Below are 14280 nucleotides of genomic sequence, written 5' to 3' on the forward strand. Positions count from 1 at the left end.
CAAGCTCTTTATCATCTCCATAAATGAGAAACATATCCCTAGTCCTTTTCAAGTACTTCAGGATGTTCTTGACCATTGTCCAGTGATCCACTCCTGGATTACTTTGGTACCTCCCTGCTAAACTTATAGCAAGGCACACATTAGGTCTGGTACACAGCATAGCATACATGATAGAACCTATGGTTGAAGCATAGGGAATGACTTTCATTTTCTCTCTATCTTCTGTAATGATCGGGGCATTGAGTCTGACTCAACTTCACACCTTGTAATACATGCAAGATCCCTTTCTTTGACTAATCGATTTTGAACTTCTTCAAAACGTTATCAAGGTATGTGCTTTGTGAAAGTCCTATCAAGTGTCTTGACCTATCTTTATAGATCTTGATGCCTAATATATAAGCAGCTTCACCGAGGTCTTTCATTGAAAAACTTCTATTCAACTATCCTTTTATGCTATCCAGAAATTCTACATCATTTCCAATCAACAATATGTCATCCACATATAATATCAAAAATGCTATAGAGCTCCCACTCACTTTCTTGTAAATACAGGCTTCTCCAAAAGTCTGTATAAAACCATATGCTTTGATCACCTCATCAAAGCGTATATTCCAACTCCGAGATGCTTGCACCAGTCCATAAATGGATCGCTGGAGCTTACACACTTCGTTAGCACCTTTAGGATCGACAAAACCTTCTGGTTGCATCATATACAACTCTTCTTTGAGAAATCCATTAAGGAATGTAGTTTTGACATCCATTTGCCAGATTTCATAATCATAAAATGCGGCAATTGCTAACATGATTCGGACAGACTTAAGCATCACTACGGGTGAGAAAGTCTCATCGTAGTCAACTCCTTGAACTTGTCGAAAACCTTTTGCGACAAGTCGAGCTTTATAGATGGTAACATTACCATCAGCGTCAGTCTTCTTCTTGAAGATCCATTTATTCTCTATGGGTCGCCGATCATCAGGCAAATCCACCAAAGTCCACACTTTGTTCTCATACATGGATCCTATCTCAGATTTCATTGTGTCAAGCCATTTATCGGAATCTGGGCTCATCATAGCTTCTTCATAGTTCGTAGGTTCGTCATGGTCAAGTAACATGACTTCCAGAACAGGATTACCGTACCACTAAGGTGCAGATCGTGCTCTGGTTGACCTACGAGGTTCTGTAGCAACTTGATCTAAAGTTTCATGATCATTATCATTAGCTTCCTCTCCAGTTGGTGTAGGCATCATGGGAATGGATTTCTCGGATGAGCTATTTTCCAAATTGAGATAAGGTACAATTACCTCATCAAGTTCTACATTCCTCCCACTCACTTCTTTCGAGAGAAACTCCTTCTCTAGGAAGGTTCCATTCTTGGCAACAAAGATCTTGCCTTCGGATCTGTGGTAGAAGGTGTACCCAATTGTTTCCTTAGGGTATCCTATGAAGACACACTTTTCCGATTTGGGTTCGAGCTTATCAGGCTGAAGCCTTTTGACATAAGCATCGCATCCCCAAACTTTAAGAAATGACAGCTTAGGTTTATTGACAAACCACAGTTCATACGGTGTTGTCTCAACGGATTTTGACGGCGCATGTTTAACGTTAATGCAGCTGTCTCTATTGCATAACCCCAAAACGATAGTGGAAAATCGGTAAGAGACATCATAGATCGCACCATATCTAATAAAGTGTGGTTAAGATGTTCAGACATACCATTACGCTGTGGTGTTCTAGGTGGCATGAGTTGTGAAACTATTCCACATTGTTCTAAATGAAGGCCAAACTTGTAACTCAAATATTCATCTCCACGACTAGATCGTAGAAATTTTATTTTCTTGTTACGATGATTCTCCACTTCACTCTGAAATTCTTTGAACTTTTCAAATGTTTCAGACTTGTGTTTCATTAAGTAGATATACCCATATCTGCTCAAATCATCTGTGAACGTCAGAAAATAATGATACCCGCCACGAGCCTCAACACTCATCGGACCGCATACATCAGTATGTATTATTTCCAATAAGTCATTAGCTCGTTCCATTGTTCCGGAGAATAGAGTTTTAGTCATCTTGCCCATAAGGCACGGTTCGCAAGTATCAAATGATTCATAATCAAGTGATTCCAAAAGTCCATCTGCATGGAGTTTCTTCATGCGCTTTACACCGATATGACCTAAACAGCAGTGCCACAAATAAGTTGCACTATCATTATCAAATCTGCATCTTTTGGCATTAATATTATGAATATGTGTATCACCACGATCGAGATTCAACAGAAATAGACCACTCTTCAAGGGTGCATGACCATAAAAGATATTACTCATGTAAATAGAACAACCATTATTCTCTGATTTAAATGAATAACCATCTCACACTAAACAAGATCCAGATATAATGTTCATGCTCAACGCTGGCACCAAAAAAAAAATTATTCAGGTCTAAAACTAATCCCGAAGGTAGATGTAGAGGTAGCGTGTCGACGGCGATCACATCGACCTTGGAACCATTCCCGACGCGCATCCTCACCTTGTCCTTAGCCAATCTTCGTTTAATCTGTAGTCCCTGTTTCGAGTTACAAATATGAGCAACAGAACCGGTATCAAATACCCAAGAACTACTATGTGAATTAGTAAGGTACTCATCAATAACATTTATATCAAATATACCTTTGTTCACTTTGCCATCCTTCTTATCCGCTAAATACTTGGGGCAGTTCCGCTTCCAGTGACAAGTCCCTTTGTAGTAGAAGCACTCAGTTTCAACCTTGGGTCCATCTTTGGGTTTCTTCTCGAGAGTGACAACTTGATTGCCATTCTTCTTGAAGTTCCCCTTCTTACCCTTTCCCTTTTTCTTGAAACCAGTGGTCTTGTTAACCATCAGCACTTGATGCTCCTCTTGATTTCTACCTCCGCAGCCTTGAGCATTGCAAAGAGCTCAGGAATAGTCTTTTCCATCCCTTGCATATTGTAGTTCATCATGAAGCCTTTGTGGCTTGGTGGCAGTGATTGAAGAACTCTGTCAATGACACAATCATCTGGAAAATTAACTCCCAGCTGAGTCAAGTGATTATGGTACCTAGACATTATGAGTATGTGCTCACTAACAGAATAGTTCTCCTCCATTTTGCATCTATAGAACTTGTTGGAGACTTCATATTTCTCAACTCAGGCATTTGCTTGAAATATTAACTTCAACTCTTGGAACATCTCATATGGTCCATGACGTTCAAAACGTCTTTGAAGTCCCGATTCTAAGCCGTAAAGCATGTCACACTGAACTAACGAGTAGTCATCAACACGTGACTGCCAGGCATTCACAATGTCTGCAGTTGCTGGGGAGGGGGGTGGCACACCTAGCCGTGCATCAAGGACATAATTCTTCTGTGCAGCAATGAGGATAATCCTCAAGTTGCGGACCCAGTCCATGTATTTGCTACCATCATCTTTCAACTTAGCTTTCTCTAGGAACGCATTAAAATTCAAGGGAACAACAACACGGGCCATTGATCTACAACATAGATATGCAAAAACTATCAGGACTAAGTTCATGATAAATTAAGTTCAATTAATCATATTACTTAAGAACTCCCACTTAGATAGACATCCCTCAAGTCATCTAAATGATACGTGATCCAAATCAACTAAACCATGTCCGATCATCACGTGAGATGGAGTAGTCATCAATGGTGAACATCTCTATGTTGACCATATCCACTATATGATTCACGTTCGACCTTTCAGTCTCCAGTATTCTGAGGCCATGTCTGTACATGCTAGGCTCGTCAAGTTTAACCCGAGTATTCCGCATGTGAAAAACTGGCTTGTACCTGTTGTATTTGAACATAGAGCTTATTACACCCAATCATCACATCGTGTCTAAGCACGAAGAACTTTCACAATGGTGCATACTAAGGGAGAACACTTATACCTTGAAATTTAGTTAAGGGATCATCTTATAATGCTACCGCCGTACTAAGCAAAAAAAGATGCAAAAAGATAAACATCACATGCAATCAAAATATGTGACATGATATGGCCATCATCATCTTGTGCTTTTGATCTCCATCACCAAAGCAACATCATGATCTCCATCATCACCGGCTTGACAACTTGATCTCCATCGTAGTGTCGTGGTCGTCTCGCCAACTATTGCTTCTACGACTATCGCTACCGCTTAGTGATAAAGTAAAGCAATTACATAGCGTTTGTATTTCATATAATAAAGCGACAACCATAAGGTTCCTGCTAGTTGCCGATAACTTTTACAAAACATGATCATCTCATACAACAATGTATATCACATCATGTCTTGACCATATCACATCACAACATGCCCTGCAAAAACAAGTTAGATGACCTCTACTTTGTTGTTGCAAGTTTTACATGGCTGCTACGGGCTTCTAACAAGAACCGTTCTTACCTACGGCACAAAACCACAACGGTGATTTATCAAGTTTGCTGTTTTAAACTTCACAAGGACCAGCCGCAGCCGAATTCGATTCAACTAAAGTTGGAGAAACAGACACCCGCCAACCACCTTTATGCAAAACTAGTTTCATGTCTGTCGGTGGAACCGGTCTCATGAACGTGGTCATGTAAGGTTGGTCCGAGCCGCTTCATCCAACAATACCGCCGAATAAAACTAAGCATTGGTGGTAAGCAGTATGATGATCACCGCCCACAACTCTTTGTGTTCTACTCATACATATCATCTACGCATAGACCTGGCTCGGATGCCACTGTTGGGAAAAGTAGATGCAATTTCAAAAAAAATCCTACGCTCACGCAAGATCTATCTAGGAGATGCATGGCAACGAGAGGGGGAGAGTGTGTCCACTTACCCTCGTAGACCGAAAGCGGAAGCATTTGCGTAACGCGGTTGATGTAGTCGAACGTCTTCTCGTTCCGACCGATCGAGTACCAAACGTACGTCACCTCCGAGTTCTGCACATGTTCAGAACGATGACGACCCTCGAGCTCTTGATCCAGCAGACAGTCGAGGAAGTAGATGAGTTCCGTCAGCACGACGGCATGGTGACAGTGATGGTGATGTGATCCGCGCAGGGCTTCGCCTAAGCATTGCGAGAATATGACCGGAGGCTTAAACTTTGGAGGGGGGCGCCACACACGGCTTGGAACAATTGATGTGTGTTCTAGCCCCCCCCCCCCCCCCGTATATGAAGGAGGGAGGGAGAGGAGGCCGGCCCTAGGCACGTCCCCAAGTAGGAGGAGTCCTGCTTGGGGTCCTAGTAGGATTCGCCCCCCCCCCCCTTCCTTTTACCCGAGGGGGAAAGAGGAAAGGAGAGAGAGGGGGAGAAGGAAATGGGGGCGTCGCCCCCACCCCTTGTCCAATCCAGACTCCTACCTAGTGGGGGGCGTGCCACCCCTTTGTGGGCTAGTGTGCCTCCCTCCTATGGCCCATATCTTTCCCCGGGGGGTTCCGGTAACCCCTCCGGTACTCCGATATGTACCCGATACATTCCGGAACACTTCCGGTGTCCGAATACTACCTTCCAATATATCAATCTTTACCTCTAAACCATTTCAAGACTCCTCGTCATGTTTGTAATCTCATCTGGGACTCCGGACAACCTTCGGTCACAAAAACACATAAATCATATAATACATATCGTCATCGAACGTTAAGCGTGCGTACCCTACGGGTTCGAGAACTATGTCGACATAACCGAGACACCTCCCCGGTCAATAACCAATAGCGGAACCTAGATGCTCATATTTGTTCCCACATATTCTACGAATATCTTTATCGGTGAACCGCTATGTCAACATACATTATTCCCTTTGTCATCGGTATGTTACTTGCCTGAGATTCGATCGTCGGTATCTTCATAACTAGTTCAATCTCATTACCAGCAAGTCTCTTTACTCATTCTGTAATGCATCATCCCGCAACTAACTCATTAGTCACATTGCTTGCAAGGCTTCATATGATGTGCATTGCTGAGAGGGCCCAAAGATACCTCTCCGATACTCGGAGTGACAAATCCTAATCTCGATCTATGCCAACCCAACAAACACCTTCGGAGATACCTGTAGAGCATCTTTATAATCACCCAGTTATGTTGTGACGTTTGATAGCACACAAGGCATTCCTCCGGTGTCCGGGAGTTGCATAATCTCATTGTTTGAGGAATATCTATTTGACATGAAGAAAGCAGTAGCAATAAAACTGAACGATCATTATGCTAAGCTAACAGATGGGTCTTGTCCATCACATCATTCTCCTAATGATGTGATCCCGTTCATCAAATGACAACACATGTCCATGGATAGGAAACTTAACCATCTTTGATCAACGAGATAGTCTAGTAGAGGCATACTAGGGACACGGTGTATTGTCTATGTATTCACACATGTATCAAGTTTCCGGTTAATACAATTCTAGCATGAATAATAAACATTTATCATGAATAAGGAAATATAAAATAACAACATTATTATTGCCTCTAGGGCATATTTCCTTTTAGGACTACTGCGTGGGGATGAGCCGCCACTCCAGTCTTGGGCGCATCAGGGGCCCGGGTCACGCTGGGCGGGTTACTTGGACCTGCCCCTGGCGTATTGAAAATATTCCTTGCATCAAACTCCAGAGGCAGATGACTCTGGTTCCTCTTGTGAAGAACTGAGTTTGATGCATTCTGATCCAAGCTTAAGCGGAAAGTTTCAGCTTGAATCTGTTGTGATTCCGCATCCAAGGCAGCCCGCTCTGTTGCCATCCTAGCATTCTTAGCATTAAGCTCCTCCTTGGCCTGAGCTATCTCATCCCGTAGTTTTGCAACGTCCACCTTATGTTGTGCCTGAGTCGCTGAGGTTACTTCCACTGTTAACAAAGTTGCTAAATCCTCTAAGAGCTCCGATAGAACCTGAGTCGGCGAGCGCACCGGGCCACTTGCCCCGGCTGTCGCATCGACTGTTGCACCAGAGGTCATACCTGCGACGGTTGATGAATTCAAAACCTGTTGCATACCAGCCATGAAGATAGCTACCCTGCTCGGCAGCTCATAGGAGTCCGGAATACTTTCACCATCGGAACAACCCCCAAGCCTGTCATCTTGCAGTTGATAAATTGATCCTGTCTCGCCGGTTGAAGACTCATCATCAGAATTGATGGCCGTCTCTCCACCAGACACGGAGTTTTCCTCAAAATCCGCCCCATGGATGAAACCAATGAAAGCGCGTTTCCGGGCGGGTTGGAACTTGGCGGGTCTCGCACACCGGGCCGTCTCAACGGCGTCGGAGCAGGCGACCGGCTCAGAGTCCGATTCACCGATCTTGCTGATGAAGACTTGAATTCCGCCGAAGGGGACCCGATATCCATACTCGATTGAATCGGCCTCGGGACCCCATCCAGAGTCGTTGATGTAGATCTTGCCGCGACGGCTCTTGGTCATCCAGCCCACGGCATATCCCTTGATCCCTGAGAAGCTGCCCTTCAAGAACTCGAAACCACCGTGCTCTGGCCCCACGGTGGGCGCCAACTCTCGTGGTTTTTTCACGGCAGATGTCTTAGTGAAAGGACTTAGGTGTGGAGCCATCGCACCTAGGTTAGCTTGAAGGGGTTGAACGGGACAAAGGACACAAAGAGTTACCTAGGTTCGGCCCCTCACGGTGGAGGTAAAAGGCTACTCCTGCTTTAGGTTGTATTGCTTGAGTTTCGATTACCAGGTAGCGAATACGCTTGACCTTGCTTTTGATTGCTTGTTTCTTGCCTTAACCCGCCGCCGGGTCACCCCTTTATATACAGGTTGATGTCCTCGGTGGCTTACAGAGTCACGGCCGGCTCACATAAACGCGACCGGCTCGGTTTCTAACTAAACCTACCTCACAGAACAGGTTTAACATATGACGGCTCACGCCTTTGGGCCTCGAGCCTTCTCCGGGTCTTGGGCCTTCAATAAGCTTGCGCTATGAACCGTCATCTGGATTCCTGGACCTCATTGGGCCTCCTCATCTTAAGTCGTCAATGGTATTGGCCCGGCCCCTGCTGGGCGGGTCATGCCTGGGAGCTATATCTCCAACAATACGCCATTGGCGGACTCTCAAAAATGAAAAACTACTACGTAACTTTTTTTTGTAGAATCCGTAGGTATGAATAGCAATTCTTTGGGCTGGCCCTGCCGGCTCTCTTGGTTCTGCCAATGCATGGCGTCGAACACGGAGAAGGTGGGCGTTGAGAAGCTCGTGGTGTCCTTGGAGACGGAGATGAGAGTGCTGTCCTTGTTAGACCAATTCTAGCACTTCACACAATTAATGTTTCATTTTCTTTTTGTGGTATAACATAATTATTGATGTTGTGAGAACGCCCCTTTGGCGGCATACCGTCGTGTTACACGCGAGTAGCCACGGGAACTTCCGTACATAGGCAAAGGAAAGGAGCTGGAAAATGCAAGCTGTACGCATGGCCACCAGTGTGTGTGTGGACCCCTTATCTCTATCGTGCATGTGTACGTACATGACCTCGTGTTTCTTGCTGCATTGTCGTTACATATACGGTTGGCACAGACTGTTGGATATAAGTTGAGCAGAACCCTGCAGAAGAAAGAGAAGCGAGAAGATTGCCACAAAGCAAAGTTGAAGATATAGCTTAGCTTCAACGTTGAAGAAGTTAGCTGACTCCTTTTAAATCTCATGGCGACCCTCATGTCATGCGTTACTTCCAAAACGTTGGCGCCATGCACACCAGAGGTTTCTCGGCAACAACGGGACACATGTATTTGGGTATCAGCTCATCGCCGGCAGATCCGAATCGGCTTAACCATGAAGTCTTGGGGCACCAGCTGTACTGTTCCGCCGATGCGGATAAGAGGAGCAACACGGTATGTTCGTATGTTTTCTCCCTCTAAGCTTCTTTTTCATGATGCATCAGCTAGCATTTGTATCAAGCAATCGCGATCTAGGCAAAACTGAATTAGGTGAACTGGATTATCACAGTTCTCGTAATGCCAGACTAGTAACAGTTGCAGTGAACTAGAGAAATGTTAACTTTTGCCGGCATGATTATGACTTTTTTATGGGAAATTTTACAACTTTTTTTGGCCATGCATCACATCTAACCTATAGCATATAAGCAAGTTCGATATGATTGAGTGAGATTTAAGATCTTGTGGATTTATTAAGATGTACTGTATCTACATCATACTATGTGACAATAGGAGAAAATGTTGTTCGCCCTATTTGAATGAAACCAAAACATGATATAGTAAATAAATAGGAACATGTTTTTAGATGAAAAGAGTAAGTAATATATGTGTGAGTTTCTAGTAAGGCGGGCACTACACATATTTTAATTACCGTGAAAAATGCATGTGACTAGAGGCTAAAATCCGCTTCGCCACGAGATTAAATTATTTTTGTGTAGCAGGTTATTGTTGCCAGTTGTTTCCTTTTGGTTTTATCTATGTTGGTTTAGTTTCTAATTATGTTCTGGTGGTACTTTTTTATTTGTATATCATGTTGGGTTGTTGTTTGAGATGATATTTATTCTGAGAAGAGGAGAGTGGAGTTGTTAGGTGTGTGATTATGGTGTCCATACACATTTTGGTCTCTATGTCAACTGGTAGTTGTGAGCCCACAGGGAGTTCTTATTCCACGTTAAAACCGTGAAATTGTTGCTATAACACTCACATGGCGGTCATGAAGTTTTCGCTTGTTCACCTCAGCTTCCCACTCTGCTCGCCCGCTTAGTTTTTCTCTCGCTCCACTGCTAACTTATAAAAGGTGAGCTATCCTATTTTTTATTTGAAGAAGTTCATTAAATGAAAAGAAGTTTACATATTTTTTTAAAATGGTTTTTTAAAATGTTGTGAATTAAAAACTCTTTTTTAATCATTATTTTTAAAAGTATTCATGGATTTCAAATAATGTTTGTGATATTGAATAAGGTTCGCAAATTTAAAAATATTTGTGAACTCTAAAAAATTTCACGGACTTAAAATAATTTGATGGATCCAAAAAATATTCATGAATTCTAAAAAAAACGATCATAGTTTTTTTATAAACATTCACTACTCTTAATAAATGTTCATGAATTATATGTGAAAAAATAAATAGATAACTACAAGAATAGATAAATAAATAAAGTATTTTTGTCTACATAGATAGATAGATAAGTCGTTTGTTGGCGAACAAGCATCTTATTAGCTTGTATGTATAATTATCTAAAAACAAAAACATTTGCGTACACTAGCATGTATGAAAAGTATAAATAAACTTTCCATCCTACTGTGCAAGGTCATTCCATAAACTTTCACCTGCTTTGTTTCAGAATTACTGCAGTTGGTTCCGCTCCTGGAGAATTGCTAGAAGAAAAATCACCAATACCCAACAAAGAGGCCGCAATTAGTTCTGACCCTGGGGAATTACCAGGAAAATCCCCGCCGCCCAACAAATCTTCATTGTGAGTACAGAAAAGTAATGAGCATTTCTTGTCCCATATGATGGAATTTGCTTGATCAAATTCCTTCTCACATTCACAAGCTATATGAGCTTCTCAGGGTAACGGTGGTCGTTGGTGGCGTCTTTGGAGCAGTATCCTTTTACGGACAGATGAGAGCAATGGAAGGTAAAAAAGTTCAATATATATCACCACTTGACGTTTTTATTATTTGGATCTTAGTGTGCATTCTTACTTCAACTTTTCTCTTTGCGCATAAATAACATACAATAGAGAATGTGGAGAAGACAGCAGAGGTAGCAATCGAGACTATCGAGAAAGCGGCGGATGTGGTTGACAAACTTGCTGACGAAGTCATAGCATTTCCTGGTAATGAAAACCTTAAGAAGGCAGCCTTCAGGATCAAAGCCATCGCGGGAGAGATAGAGAAGGATGCAGAGGAAGCCGAGGCCCTAATCCACAAGGTTAGGTTAACTGCCTATGAACGTCTTACTTCCCTATTTGTCTTTTCGTTAAGTGTATTTTTTTAGTTGCGTCAAGTGCATCTTTGATTTGTAGGAAAAGTGAGAAAAAGCAAAGTTATAGGAAAATTTTCTTGGATGACACTGCTTAATTACATGTTTGGTTCAATGAATGGGTCGAATGAAAATACATGGTTCTTTTTTCCTTTGCTCTTCAGGGCCTCTTTGGTTTGCCGCTTTCTAAAAACACAAGAACATAAAATATAAGGAAATATGATATGTGCAAACCATAGGATTGAAAAATACAAGAATTTTATAAACATGCATGTTTGGTTCACATGAATAGGAGAATCCTAATAAGCACATTCAGATCAAGGTTGAACCACTTGAGAATGTATAATTAGAAGGATATTATGCCACTACAAACCTTGGTCTCGTAATTCACGTATAGGATTTCCAAAAGGTGGTCCAAGTGCATTTGAAAATTTCCTTTATTTTCTATTAAAGTTGAGATCAAAGGGAAATTCTATTTGTTTTTTCCTTTGCTTAATTTGTTTAAACATAATGTGCATCATTGAATGAAAAATTGATGTTACTACTATTTTCCTCCATTTTACTTATGAACCAAATAGATCCTCAATGAAAATTGCAGGAATTTAACATTCATTTGGACCTTTTTTTGAATCACGAAGTATGAGGATGATTGGCCATTTGCATCCTAAGATGCAGAGGCCGGTGTTATCCCCTTTTCAAAAAAATAGGAGGATGGGCTTTTAGTGCCATGAGAAAATTCTAATTATATATTTTCACGTGGCTTGGTTTTTATTTGACTGTGTTTATTAGGATTTTCATTTTCTTTTGTCTTCATGTAATTCATTCATGTGTTTTCAAATCTTTTGTTTTGAATATATTTCTTTCTTATTATTGTTTTTTATCTTCTATCCTTACCTTTTTTGAATTGAACTAAATATACCCTTAATCCAATGACCGAAATCCTCTAGGGAAAGTTTTGGTTGTACCTCCATACCAGTGTACCCTATATCCTCACCGTTCATTTTTGCATCAAAGTTCGCGCAATAAAACTTCTCTTTTTTTGTTATCCCACACAAAAGAACATTTGAACTCGAAACTTTGCAGATCAACATCACACAAGTGCTACCATGTGCAGAAAAGCTTTCGGATTTTTTGGCGCAACATAAATTTTCAAAAAATGATACAATTCATTCAAAATTTAAAATTTGACAAATTTATGTTTCATAAAAAAAATCAGAGACATTTTATATAAAGAGTGACACTTGTGTAAAGTTGATCTACAAAGTTTCAAGGTCAAATGTTCTCTTGTTTGGAAGAAATAAAAAAAGAAAATTCTATATAAGGATAGCACGAACCTTGACGCAAACTAAATTGTCTAAGTAGATGATACACTGGTATGCGGTAAAAAATCTACACTCAATCCTCAAACGTATGGCACCTTGCCGTTGGGTGGCTGACATGTGGACCCGTATGTCAACCACCCAATGGCAGGGTGCACCAAGTTGGGGAAGCTGTGTCCCTCCTTAATCCAAGGAGTACCTAGCTCATGGTGTGGTGGTAGCGGTGCAACCGCGCACAAGTTACCTGTTTGCTGTAGTCGTTGTCTTTGCTCGCAAAATTGATTGTACTATATTTATTGTTGCTTAACTAACTCATGGTATGGTGGTGAAAATCACTACCTAGTGTAGTTCCTTGCTAAATTCATTAGTTAGAGACACGTGTTGATTTCTGAGAATGTAGCCTACTCTTGCCCGGGACTGTGAGACATGCATAGAGCACATGTAAATATCAAAATGAATAAACCCATCTAATAAAGAGTAGAACAATAACTTTACAGCAAAAAAGGGTAAAATAAATATCATCTTACGCTCAATGGCATTAGATGTCAACTAATTAATATCACTAAGAGTGTACATTGAGTAAAATGTGGAGTGAACTCTAGTTTTATCCTCTACTTAAACATTTTCTACATTAATAGCCCTATTCCTAGATTACCCCACTTAGCAAAAGTTTGCCCACTTTTACTCCTTCTAAATTTTTGAGAATGATCTAGCAGGTATTTCCTCCTACCTTTTCTTCCATGTGCACATAGAAAGGCTTAGTCAGACCGGGTTTTTTCACGGTCATCGGGTGTACATACACACTACATTGTGCAACTAGGCAACTAAATAGTTGCACGCGGTTCATGAGGTGGGTCTAACTCAGAGACGAGAACTGGTTTAGGGGTAGAAAAATGCAAAAGGTAGCACACCATGTATACCCGATGGCCGGGACCCACCTACCAGATCACTCCAAAATAATTAATGGAGTAAAAAATGGTAAAACTTTCACTAAATGGGGAAAAGATTGGAAACCACTTGTTAAATAGGAAAATTCAAATGAAAAACTATTACATGAGGTAATTATCGTATAAAAATGTCAATGTAAAAGGTAAAATTTGAAATTCACTCTAAAGCGTGAGGTGGTTACTATGCAAAGATGTTTGCTAACATATATCACTGATTCTATTCTAACTTTCTGCTTGGTTCAAACCAGGTTGAAGAGATAGAAAAGGAGGTGGATGCTGCAGTGGATACTTTCATGGGGAAGGGCATGAAGAAGGGATCGAGATGAATGGGATAAGAAATAAAAGTAACAGTTACTAATAGTAGAAGTTAACAAATAAATATAGGATCATCTTCTCATTGGATGGTAAGCCATATCGATGCATGCAGGCTTGCACACCCCGATTTTGAGTCCATTCTTTACCTATGTCCACGTTCTATGTTAGAAAATACAGGGGACACAAGCATAGTTTCTACCATGGCTATACCGAAACATACATGAAAAGTAGTCATATATGTACGAATATAGCTTTCTTCTTTGTTGTCCAGATCTCATAATGAGATTGAGTGTGTACAATTTACCATGCGTATGCAAGTAGAATTCCACAGGCCCTTCTTTTAGAGAGGGAAACTCTTTAGGGGGAGATCTGAATCCTAACACTCTTTTTTTTTCTAAATCCCAACACTTTGTTTCTTCCCCTAAATTTTGGACTTCTCTAAGCCTCGTCGTTACAATTCCTTCCACAAGTTTCTCTAGTGTGGATGCTTGGAGCAGTAAATATATCTGCTAGATTATCACATGGCTTAGTATGTTGTATATTTACCTTGTTCATCTTTGCAATTCATGAGCACAAGAACGTGTATGCCTCATGAGTGTAGTATTCACATAGCTAGTTTGAAGTTGCACAACACAAGCTGCATTATCTTCATAGATAGTGGTCGGTGCTTTGGCAACAACATGTTCACATGATGTTTTTATTCGGCGTGTAATTATCCAAAGCCATATACATTCTTGTGATGATTGATATTATACAATTTATTTTTGGAGTT

General features: G+C 41.2%; 1 protein-coding gene across 2 annotated transcripts; it reads left to right on the plus strand.

The window, feature by feature from the left end:
* The first annotated feature begins 8527 nt into the window (after positions 1–8527).
* On the plus strand, positions 8528–13851 carry LOC123045618 (uncharacterized). Of its 2 annotated transcripts, XM_044468739.1 has the most exons (6): positions 8540–8835; positions 9659–9736; positions 10284–10415; positions 10513–10580; positions 10686–10876; positions 13442–13851. In XM_044468739.1, exons 1-6 carry the CDS (start codon positions 8648–8650, stop codon positions 13517–13519), a joined length of 735 nt encoding a protein of 244 aa, XP_044324674.1. In that variant the 5' UTR covers positions 8540–8647; the 3' UTR covers positions 13520–13851. The 2 variants fall into 2 exon arrangements, with proteins under 2 accessions (XP_044324675.1, XP_044324674.1); XM_044468740.1 differs by lacking the exon at positions 9659–9736 and having other exon boundaries at positions 8528–8835.
* Positions 13852–14280: the final 429 nt, after the last annotated feature.

Source organism: Triticum aestivum, chromosome 2B (genome assembly GCF_018294505.1).
Source record: "Triticum aestivum cultivar Chinese Spring chromosome 2B, IWGSC CS RefSeq v2.1, whole genome shotgun sequence".
Classification (NCBI taxonomy): domain Eukaryota; kingdom Viridiplantae; phylum Streptophyta; class Magnoliopsida; order Poales; family Poaceae; genus Triticum; species Triticum aestivum.

Coding starts and splice junctions, on each gene's coding strand:
- LOC123045618 (XM_044468739.1), top strand. CDS start 8,648: ATGGCGACCCTCATGTCATGCGTTACTTCCAAAACGTTGGCGCCATGC. Junction 8,836..9,658: donor CGGATAAGAGGAGCAACACG/GTATGTTCGTAT, acceptor GCGGTCATGAAG/TTTTCGCTTGTTCACCTCAG. Junction 9,737..10,283: donor CCACTGCTAACTTATAAAAG/GTGAGCTATCCT, acceptor GCTTTGTTTCAG/AATTACTGCAGTTGGTTCCG.